General features: G+C 41.6%; 2 protein-coding genes across 2 annotated transcripts; both read left to right on the plus strand.

Moving 5' to 3' along the window:
- Positions 1-5,964: 5,964 nt before the first annotated feature.
- On the plus strand, positions 5,965-7,532 carry LOC108603302 (glycogen synthase kinase-3 alpha). Its single transcript, XM_017991983.1, has 2 exons — positions 5,965-6,048; positions 6,119-7,532. Exons 1-2 carry the CDS (start codon positions 6,045-6,047, stop codon positions 7,324-7,326), a joined length of 1,212 nt encoding a protein of 403 aa, XP_017847472.1. The 5' UTR covers positions 5,965-6,044; the 3' UTR covers positions 7,327-7,532.
- Positions 7,533-8,232: 700 nt separating this feature from the next.
- Positions 8,233-10,367, plus strand: LOC108594223 (zinc finger protein 354B). Its single transcript, XM_017979334.2, has 2 exons — positions 8,233-9,683; positions 9,741-10,367. Exons 1-2 carry the CDS (start codon positions 8,343-8,345, stop codon positions 10,317-10,319), a joined length of 1,920 nt encoding a protein of 639 aa, XP_017834823.1. The 5' UTR covers positions 8,233-8,342; the 3' UTR covers positions 10,320-10,367.
- The last annotated feature ends 482 nt before the right edge of the window (positions 10,368-10,849 follow it).

Consider the following 10,849-nt stretch of genomic DNA (forward strand, 5'->3'; position numbering starts at 1 on the left):
ATTACTTTTTTTATGTATTGCATTAGAAATTTGATCAACCTACTCATTTTAATTTTAGATTATATTATTTTCTCTTAACTATGGAAAGCTTAGCAACTTTAAAATATAAAACCAGCATAAGCTTTACTCATTTACTGCTTTAAAGAGTTTCTCTAACTAAAGAATAGTTGCAAATTATTTTCAATTTCTTTAGCAGCCTTGTTTAATGATTGAATTGTTCAACGCTGCGTATGATTAATCACCTAAGTAATGCACTTAAGGCAGACAAGCTTAGTGGACTGGCTATGACATTAAAAACTTAAGTGTGCTGGCTCGCACTTAATTTAAAATGCATGTTTAAAATGCCATTTAAAATGAGGCAGGAAGTGTGCGGCTCATAATGTTGGTGGCAGCCACTTTGATTTGCTTTGCTTTGTTGCAACGTTTATTGAACTCTGCTCAACGAGGCGAGTTCATATCCAGTAGCCATATTAATGACAGACAACAACAAGCGAAGCCAAGCCAAGCATTGCATATAAATTGCCAAAAATTATGAAAATTTGATGCCTTAACAGGTAGACTAATTACAGGGGGGCTCAGTTTTTAATGCGCATATGCGATTTTAGTAGCCGACTGACTAATTGACACCGACTGAGCCGTAAACAGAGAGTCAACAGTCGTCCAAGCAATTAACGCCACTTAATGCAACAGCTCAACAACCAGCAGCCAGATGCCAATGTAAATTGTTGGCATTGCCCGCAAGACGAGACCAGCGAGAGATTATTACTACTACTGTGGGAATTGCTTTGCTTGCAACGGCGATGATCATGGCATGTGGCAGCCTTGACCTGGTTCTTAAAAACCAGGCAACACAACTTGTCTTTGGCCACATGCAACCAACTTGGCCAACTGGCCAACTTTTGTGGCAAGCAAGCAGTGTTGGCAGCACTAAAGCAATACAAAAGTTTAGCTTAGTGGAAAAATGGTAATAAATATTAATTTTATATAAATATATGTACTAAAAAATCTTTAACTTTCAGCAACAAATAATGTACTTAATTATTTTTGGTGAGTAATTAATTTCAAATGGAAATGTCTTTGCGATTAGCCAAAATTAGCTATAACATCGCTAAATTGGCAGCACTGTTAGCTAGCAATATCAGCAGCTGCTGCACTTGTTCGCTCTCTATTTCCACCTCACTCTCAAGCGCAGCCAGCTTTAACCGGTTTGCCATTTTTTTTCTCTCTCTCTCTCTCTATTTGCTACATGGACGTTTTACGTCGTTTACAATATATTGACGCCCGCAGCCTGCACGCAATATTTTGTGGGCGTGGATTTGCACGTTACGCTTTTTTTTTGAGGGTCAACTAGTTGTGCGTGCCCCAGTGTGTGCAAGAGGGGCGTGCCTCAACCTTAAGTCGAGCAGTCACTGAGCTTAACTACTTGTTGTGCCCCAAAACTTAATTAATGCCACATGAAAATATTATTTAGTAACTGTGTATAAGCCTTCCAGCTGTCGCTTTATAAATACCCAAACTTTGTGTGAAAAGTTTGACAAGCACTTAATAAAAAGAACGCACACATACATATACATGTACTTACTTTGTGCCTTTGTGTGTGTGCCTTTGTAAATGCCCTCTTAGATGAAGAAGAAGAAAGTGTCGGCAGCGCCGTTAAAATTTAAATAGCACATGTATAATGAACTATTAGCACACACAATCAATGCTTCACTATGGCATATTCACTTTAAAATATTTATTTCACTAATCACATTCACTTTACACCAAAAAAAAACCTGTTAAAAAAAAACTTATTACGCACTTGCAAATTTGTTCTCCGATGAAGAAGAAGAAAACGCTAGCAGCGCTGCAGAAATTTAAACCATGCCGTTTACTTAAAATAACACACATAAATAAATATAAACACATACAGTCAATGCTACAATATAGCATATTCACTTTTAACTATTCATTTCACTTATCACATTCACTTTATACCAAAAAAAAAAGGAAAAAAAACTTATTACGCACTTGCAAATTGCACTTCGACGAAGAAGAAGAAGAAAACGCTGGCAGTGCTGCAGAAATTTAAAACATGCGTTTTGCATAAAATAGCACACCTAAATCACTATTAACACACACTATCAATGCTACAATATAGCATATTCACTTTTAACTATTCATTTCACTAATCACATTCACTTTAAACCAAAAAAAAACTTATTACGCACTTAATCTTAAACGCGGCTTTGCCATTATACGGGTTTAGGGATGCAAACTAATTAGCTTGCGCAAGTGTGGTGAGTTTATAAAGGGATGGGGTATAATGGGCCAAAAGCATCGATTAACCGCCAAAATAGCTATTTTTAATTGAAATCGGTTTTTATTTAAATTCAGCTATCCTTTAAAATATAATATATAATGCTTTATGAAATATAAATGTTAATGCAAGCAAAAACATTAAGTTAAAATAATACTAACATAAATTAAGAATAACACTAAAATGCATAAAATCCTATATTGTATTTATGGAATTGGCTTCTTTTTATACAAATAGCCTTGGAATAATGTTGTTATAAAAAGAACGTGCCGCAATAAACATAAATAAGCTCTAAGTGCAAGATGTGTGCGATGTGCTAAAATACGCATAAATAAAATAAATACGTACATAAAAAGTTAGATGATATACTACATTTTTGGTCAAATAGTTATTACGTAAAAAATGTACAAGAGCATTAAATACTCAAATAATTCTTTTAATATCTAGAGAAAATCTCTAAACATATTTAAGAAACATTTTCTAGCTGATTGTTTTGGATATAAAATTAAAGTTTAGGGTACTTTACAGTTGAGTGAGCTAACTGCGCACCTTTTTGCTCCTTCCTTCATTTTATGGCTTTTGTTACATTACTTTTAAAATTAACTAGCCTGAACAAGGAGACATTGCCACCCACTCTGCCCGCAGCTGTTGCTGCTACTTGTAGCATACTTAGCGGCGCCCAGATTAGCTGCGGCTGTTGGTGGCGCAACATGTTGGTGGTGTGGCATGGCACCCAAGCTCGACAGCTCGAGGAGAGGCTGTGGCTTGCTTTTATTTGCGCTGCGGTCGCTTTGAAAAGACTTTAGCTGCCAACTTGTTTTTATGGCCATGTTTCACACAGCTTGCAATTAGAAATGTAACCCGATATACTATATACGAGTAGGTAGGTAGGTAGGTAGGTATGTGGATACATCGCTATATACAGCGAAGCCAAGCGCTGTTGCTTAGCTGCTGCTGCTTTCCCGCTGTGTGAAGTGAAGTTTTTGCATAGAAAAGTGATTTAAAATTTAATTATGCGCCCTTGGCTTATTTGAAATGGAAATTTGAAAATGTCAGAGCCAAAGCCAACAGTAGCCAATTGTTATTTTTTTCTTAACTCAACCAAGTATTGGACTAGTAGTTAAGCTTGTTTTTTTTTTTTTGTTGGCTGCGGCGTTAGCTCGTGCTTGTCACCGTTTTTCTTGCGCCTGCCCATTAATTTGCAGTACAAACGGCAACGGGCAAACAACTTGGGCCCAGGTAACCAGTCAACCGGTTTTTCGAGAGCTCACATCTAATACCAAGTTCAAGGTTGTAACCGCAACCGCAGTGCATCACTAAGGTGTGACTACCAATGCCAAGCCGGCCGTACGTCTTGAAAAGATTTTCAATTTGCACAAATTAGTAAAGAGTATAGTTGGGTGGGGTGGCGGGTGGAGTGAGCGGCTGTTTGTTAATTATACACATTGGGTAAAGTCAAACAACTTTTCTCTCTCTCTCTCTGCGCCGCCATAGAATGCAATTGAAAGATTTTTCCCACGAATTGTGTTGCCATTGCCATTGACTTTGAAACGTCAAGTACTTGGCTATAAAGCTTTGCCACGATTCTCATTGCGAAACGACCAAGAATGTTGAGGGTGCTCAGCTATTGAAATTTATACTACTACAACAAGCACTTGTTGTAATAAAGTCAATTTTCTATGGTCGCGTAATTAGACAAGACAAAACAATAAATAATTATTGTTGCTGCCATAAAGTTCGGGATGACGAACAAAAGCGAGTTTGTAAATTTAGTTTAATATTGAAGATTATATGCCATCAAAATTAGCTACTTATAGTATAAAGCTTTTAAATTCACCAGAACCAAAGCTTAGTTTAATATTATTTAAAGTTTTTGCAACATAATTTTCCAGCAATTCGTCTAAACTTTTGCTTTCTAATCTGTGGCATAATCAAGTTGAATAAACGTTTGTCAACCTAAATCTTTTAAATTGGCTTTTATTAAGCCAAACTAATCAAATTTTCAAAGGAAAACTTTTTGCCAAGAAACCTACATAGTAACGGCCTGTTTAAGTCAGCCACTTTGTAATTATAATGCCCAAGAAACCACAGCGGGAGCCAAAGCGAAAAGCGGTGCTTAAGTTGAATCCGCAAAAAGCCGTAAATGTAAAACGTCAAGAAAATATTGTAGCTACCGGAAATCCTGAATGTCTGTCGCACTTTTGGCCTGAAAGTCATTTCCGTATTTTAGAGTTTTTCACGGCTTCCTTCAAACGGAGGCGTAGTCGCCATTTTGCTGAGGAACCTGTTGCGCCCGGCAGCGATTTATGCCATCGTAAAATATGCCATTTGAATTTGAGAATTTAATTTTAATACCCGGGACCCGAAAAAGGAGCCGCACACACAGCCACACACACACACACACACATACAGTCTGAGGCTCAGGACTAAACCACATAGAGTGAGCATGGATATGCCGCAATACCAGACCACATGCCTTACACCCATGCCCAAACACATCAGCATCAGCATCAACATCAACATCGACGTCTGTAGGATTGCACACGCGTCGGCCATTAGGCGAGCCTGCCATTTTCTCGTCTAACGGAAGTTGTCTGTGTTAATGGAATTACATGAATTTCAACTCTGAACCGCACAGAGAGAGAGCGAAGCCTGCCAGGCGACATTTCCGCAATGCCTAACAGTACGGTCCATAAACTTTCGGTGGGAGGCGGGGAATACGAATACGAAAGTTTTTCCTAGCAAACGGAAATGATAATGGCATACAAAGCACACACACACACACACACACAGCTAGAGAGAGAAAGCGCAACACAAGCATCAGTAGTTAACGCTTTAAATCAGTAAATCGAATCCAGGTTAAATGGGTCGCGCCGTATAAAACCAAACCCAGTCGGCAGTCAGTCAATCCTTGAGCTAAGCAGCTGAAGCTCAGCCAGGCGAGTAAGCATAATCCATTTTAGGTACTCGGCTAGACAGACAAACAAGGAGTGATAACAGACACAAGCTGGCGTGTGTTCAATTTTCCAGTCAACTTTATTTAAATGTACTTGAGCACCAGCTACTGGAAAATTTATATGGGGTAAAGGGAAACGCAATTTTAAAGCTAAAAAAAACCACACACATAAAAAAATAATATTCTAGCTATGTGGAAACTATGGAATATAGTATCTGTTGATTATGAATTAAGCTTATTTATAAAACCTACATAAGTAAATTATATAAATAGTAAAGTTAATTTCAAAAGATAATATCAAAGCCAGCATTAGTTGTAAATTAAAGAAATTATATATTTATAATAATTTATTAGGAGCAGCAAGATCTTTAACGTTATACATATGCTTACAATATTTTTAATTAGCTGCAAATGGCAATTTGAATTTCTAACGATTTTTTATGAAAATTTCCTAGCTCAACACGATTGCTCAAAATTAAAGATATTCACCATGAATACTCGCAGTGGTGAAATTTGTCAATGCTTTGTTATGTATTGCCGTTTCACTTGCACTTCTTGCAGCATGCATAGGCAATTCGTTGAAATTTTCAAATTGTGTTATTATGATGACAAATGGCGACAAAACAAACAAAAACTAAATACAATGCGTGTCTGTATTAACAATTAACGACTGTGCAGCAGCTTGGCTTTTTATTAGCTGCCAGCAAATGTAACATTTACGAGAATTCTAAAAATAAGAAATAAGAAAAAAAAAAATATTGCTTAGCAATTTCAGCACGCTAATGCTAAATGGGTAAGAGTGCACACAAAGTGCTGCCAATTCTGTATTTGTTTAATTTTATATTAAACGTTTGCGCATGCAGCTCAGCAGGAGCAGCAGCAACAGCAGCTGGCCATACTGAATGCAGCGGCAAACAAGGAGAATGAGAACTACGTCGTGCCGCTGCTAATGGAGCTGAGCAATGTGAACATACCGCACTATATAATTCCACTGAACAGTGTGTTTATGTCCATGGCATTCACTCGATACGGATGCGAGCCAGTGCGCACAACAATCACCGTGCATGGACTAATTGGCAAGGGCACATTTGGGCGCGTTTATCGCGCACGTCTGGACAACTCGGAGCGTTGGGTGGCGCTCAAGCAGGTGTTTCTCGATTCATACTATATGGAGCGTGAGGTGGAGATAATGAATCACATGCCCAGTCACTGCAATATAATGCAACTCATATTGTTCTGTTACGCCAAGCTGGGCAATCCGGCGCATACTTACATGTTGATGGCCATGGACTTTATGCCCATGTCGCTGCTGGACTTTATATTCGAGCATCGTCTGCGCGGCGTGCCGCTAATCTATGTGCGTATACTTTCCTATCAAATGTTTCGTGCGCTGGCGTATTTGCATTCGCATTTCATTTGCCATCGCGATGTCAAGCCGGAGAATCTGCTGCTCAATCCGCAGACAATGAATCTGAGGCTCAGCGACTTTGGCAGCGCCAAGTTTATCAATCCGCAGGAGCCGAATGAAACCTATGTCTGCTCACGTTTGTATCGCGCTCCAGAGCTGTTTGCCAAGTGTGCTATCTATGGCACTAGGGTGGACATTTGGAGCGCTGGCTGTGTGCTGGCCGAGCTGCTCAAGGGCACGCCGCTGTTCAGCAGCAATCGTTTGGGCGACTCGCAGCTAACCTACATTGTCTATTTGCTGGGCACTGCGGGCTTGGAGCGTGTGCCTCAGATAAGCGCAGCCAGCGGCATAGGCGCGAATATCTACTTGCCACGCACTAGCTGGCGCACATTGCTGGGTGTTTGGGCGCCTGCGGATCTGCTGCAGCTGCTCGACGACTGTTTGGTGTACGACCCGGCCGCACGCATTTCCCCTTTGGCTGCCTGCGCCCACAGCAGCTACGACGAGCTGCGCACCATGGAGGCGCTGCAGACGAGCATGCCAAGTGGCGCAATGTTGCCGCCGCTGTTTAATTTTAGCGCACACGAACTGGAGGTGGATCCTGGTCTATGGCTGCATCTACTGCCGCTGCAAATATTACCTGAAACGACAAATAGCGCATAGCATTAATGTTAAATTAGATTTTAGAGATTTATTACTTCTAAGTGTCCTTGGGCTCTAAACGCTTCACACTATACTAAGTCTAAGTCTTAGTTAAGTTTAAGTTTTGTGCAGCTGCTGCTTGTTTATAGCTGTTAAAGTATACACCCCAAGGTGAGGCTTTATTTTATGACGGGAATTCCCTCACAGAAAAGCTTACAATTATTCTATAGAATTATTGTAATTTAAAATTTAAATATGGCCTTTAAAATGTTGTAAACGCTTTTGAGAGATTCTTTCTACGCTTACCAACTTTTAATTTCATGTAATTAATTTATGCTATGAAATAATGTTTTTAAAATATTGCATGCCAGATAAAGCATTTAATAAATGTTTAATTAGCTATAATTCAGGAGACTGTTATATATATATATAATATTTTTTGTTCACAAGTTATTAAGAATATGTATTTAATGCCAAATTAAATATTTTTTTTATTATATTAAGTGCTTTATAGTACAACTATATAAACATTAAAATAAAGAGCAAATTATAGCAATAATTTAATAAAAGTATTCTTTAAAGTTCTCTTTTATACTAATGCATTGTATTTTTAACCAATAGACATGCCTCATGTCCTCAACTTTGTCCTACATATTTTTTCCAAGAGCTTTATTTTCGATTTTATATATACATATATATTTCTGCCTTGACTTTTATTGCTCTCTAATCATCTCTGCTTTGCTCTCTGTTAACTCGCAGAACTTTGAGTAGCCTTTGAGGGCAACTCAACATTTTTTTTGACAGAACCTTCGAGGAACCGCTTTTGACAAAAGCAAGATCCAAGTAGCCTATGCGTATGGCAGAATAAAATAAATGGCCATTGGCTAGTTACGGTCTAGAAAGTGGACTCATTTCAACGTGAGCTCTGGCAGTGTCAACAACAAAAAGAACAAAAACCGAAAGAGAAAAGTCAAAAAAGAAATTCTGTAAAAGAAAACTTTATATTTTTTTTTTTCTGTGCGTTTAATACTTAAAGCATGGAATTGCCTTCAATGGTGGAGCGTGCAGGAGGACGTCTGGTGGTGCGTAGCCTGGTGAGCGGTGCAACGGTTTATCAGCAAACAGTGGAGTCCACTAAAGCAATTGACGCAGCAGCAGCGATGCAGCATCCGCTGCTGGCCGCTGAGCAGCTCGAGCGTCAGCTGCTGCAGTTGAACAAGAAGGCTACAAGTCTGGCGCTGGTGGTGCCGCCGCCGCCGCCGCCACAGCTGCTATTGCCACCAGTTACTGCTGACAGTCAGGTGGAGGAAGTGGAGGAGCTGCCGCAGTGCAAGATTAGACGCAACTATAGCTGCAGCAGCTGCGCGTTCTTTACACAAAATCCACGCAGTCATTTGTCGCATCTACGCGATGTGCATGGCGAGAAGATTGTGATTAACGAGTGTAAGCTCTGTCTGTATGCCTCGCGTCACTTTCAGAAGCTGGTGCGGCACATGAAGATGGTGCATGGCTGCTCGGATGAGAGCTCAGGCGGTTTGCCTGGACGTAGGCATGTGAATCGCGAGGCACGCAAGCGTCGCCTCGAAGAGAGCATTGAGGTGGCTTCGATGGCGCCTACGCTGCAGCAGCTGAAGTCCGAGCTGCTGCAGCAGGAGCAGCAGCTGCTTAGCAATGTGGCCGCCTACAAGCGTCAGCAGCAACAGCAACAGCTGCAGCAGCTTGTGCAGCAGAGCAGCAATCTCTTCTCCATGGCTTTCGAGTTTCAGCTCTGCATGTTGTCCGATCCAAGCAATGCCCAGCAGCCAGAGCAGCTGCTGACGCCAGCCGAGCTAGACCAAAGCAGCAGCGACTCGGATTCCCAGCCGCTGGCAGAGGAGTGTCTCACCCCGGAGGCAATGGATTTGAGCAGCGGCGATGTGAATAGCAATAGCTACAAATGCCAAAAGTGCTCCTATTCCACGCCTATGCGTGCTCGCTTCAAGAAGCATGTCAAATATCATTCCATGCCGCTCATCAAATGCGCCTCTTGCGATTTTCATTCGCCCTACAAATGGAATCTGGACAGGCATACCAAGAATCATGGCGCCAATGGTTACTTCAAGTGTTATCTTTGTGATTTTAGCACCAACATTAAGCAGAGCTTGACCATACATGAGCTGAATCATCATGTGGCTACGCGTCGTGGCCAAAAGGCAGCCAGTCCACCGGCTGCTTCATCTTTAGTGAGCAGCGCGCCTTTGCCCACACCCACGCCCATGCACTTGACATTGGAGCCAGTTGCGCAGCCTTGCGAGTCTAGCTTGGAGCCTTTGAGTGAGGAGGATGTGCGCACTGATCTTGGCTACTGCGGCGTGGAAACAGCTCCCGGCTATGGCGAGGTAACTTAACTTTTCCAATCTCTAGCTGCAGCATTAATAGTGCCTTGTCTTGCTTAGGTAACGGAGCAGCTGCCGCATGAGGACGCCGATGCTTTGAAGAAGGTCTTCAAGTGTCCACACTGCACCTTCTGGGCTGCAACAGCTTCACGCTTCCATGTGCACATTGTGGGCCATTTGAATCGCAAACCCTTCGAGTGCTCGCTTTGCTCCTATCGCTCCAACTGGCGCTGGGACATTACCAAGCATATACGCTTGAAGGCCATGCGCGATAAGTCGCATCTGATTGCGCAGGTGCTGATGAACGATGAGACGGGCAGACGCAACTATGCCAAGTATAATCAGTACCTGACGCTGATGAAAGTAAGCGCGGAGCAGGCAGCGGATGCCAAGAACATGCGCTGTGGTGAAATGCCAGGCAATCTGTATAATATGCCGCCGCCGCTAGACGAGGAGCAGCAGCAGCAGTCAGCGCCAGTTGAGCCTACAGCTGAGTCAGCTGCGCTGGATTTGCGCAAAGCGACGCTGGAGCAGTCGGCAGAACCAGGCACCGACTATGAGCAGCAGTCCAGCTCTAGAGCCAAGACTGTGCGCAAGCAGCGTCGTTTGACTGTTAGCAGCAGCGCTAAGCTTAAATAATATTAGTACATGAATTAATTGTAAACTATGTACAAACAATTAATAATACAAAACTCAACGAAAGGGAGCTAGGCGTTTAGGCATTTATTGCATAATTTTGTTTAATAATTTTTAAAACATTTGTAATGTTCGAAAGTCAGTTTCTACAGTTGGTTATATAGGCTATTACGTATTTAAATATTTGGGGCATGAGAGATTAACACACGTATGACATTCAGAGATTTTAAGCTACAAAGCTAAAGCGTAAATAAACTTAGTGGCAAATTGCACTTTAAAGCAAACACTGCTGTAGAATAAATAATACTATGCAGAGTAGGACGACTAGTGGCAACAAGTAGCAAAGTTGCTGCACGCTAAGCGTGCCCAGCAGCTGCCCGAGATCAATAACCAGATAGCGCAGCTGCAGCAGCCAAGGATAAAGGCATGCCCACAACTAAGCCGTCTGACACTGCACGCTCTCGAAATGCGGCGACTGGCCGGCAAAGTCATCATCATCATCGGTCTCCGTACGGCCATGACGCGATTGCCCC

Source organism: Drosophila busckii, unplaced genomic scaffold (assembly GCF_011750605.1).
Source record: "Drosophila busckii strain San Diego stock center, stock number 13000-0081.31 unplaced genomic scaffold, ASM1175060v1 hic_scaffold_28, whole genome shotgun sequence".
Classification (NCBI taxonomy): Eukaryota; Metazoa; Arthropoda; class Insecta; order Diptera; family Drosophilidae; genus Drosophila; species Drosophila busckii.

What these genes read in the sequence shown, in the direction of transcription:
- LOC108594223 (XM_017979334.2), top strand. Translation starts at nt 8,343, where the DNA reads ATGGAATTGCCTTCAATGGTGGAGCGTGCAGGAGGACGTCTGGTGGTG. An exon ending in CAGCTCCCGGCTATGGCGAG is followed by an intron (nt 9,684 to 9,740) that starts GTAACTTAACTT and finishes TGTCTTGCTTAG; the next exon opens with GTAACGGAGCAGCTGCCGCA.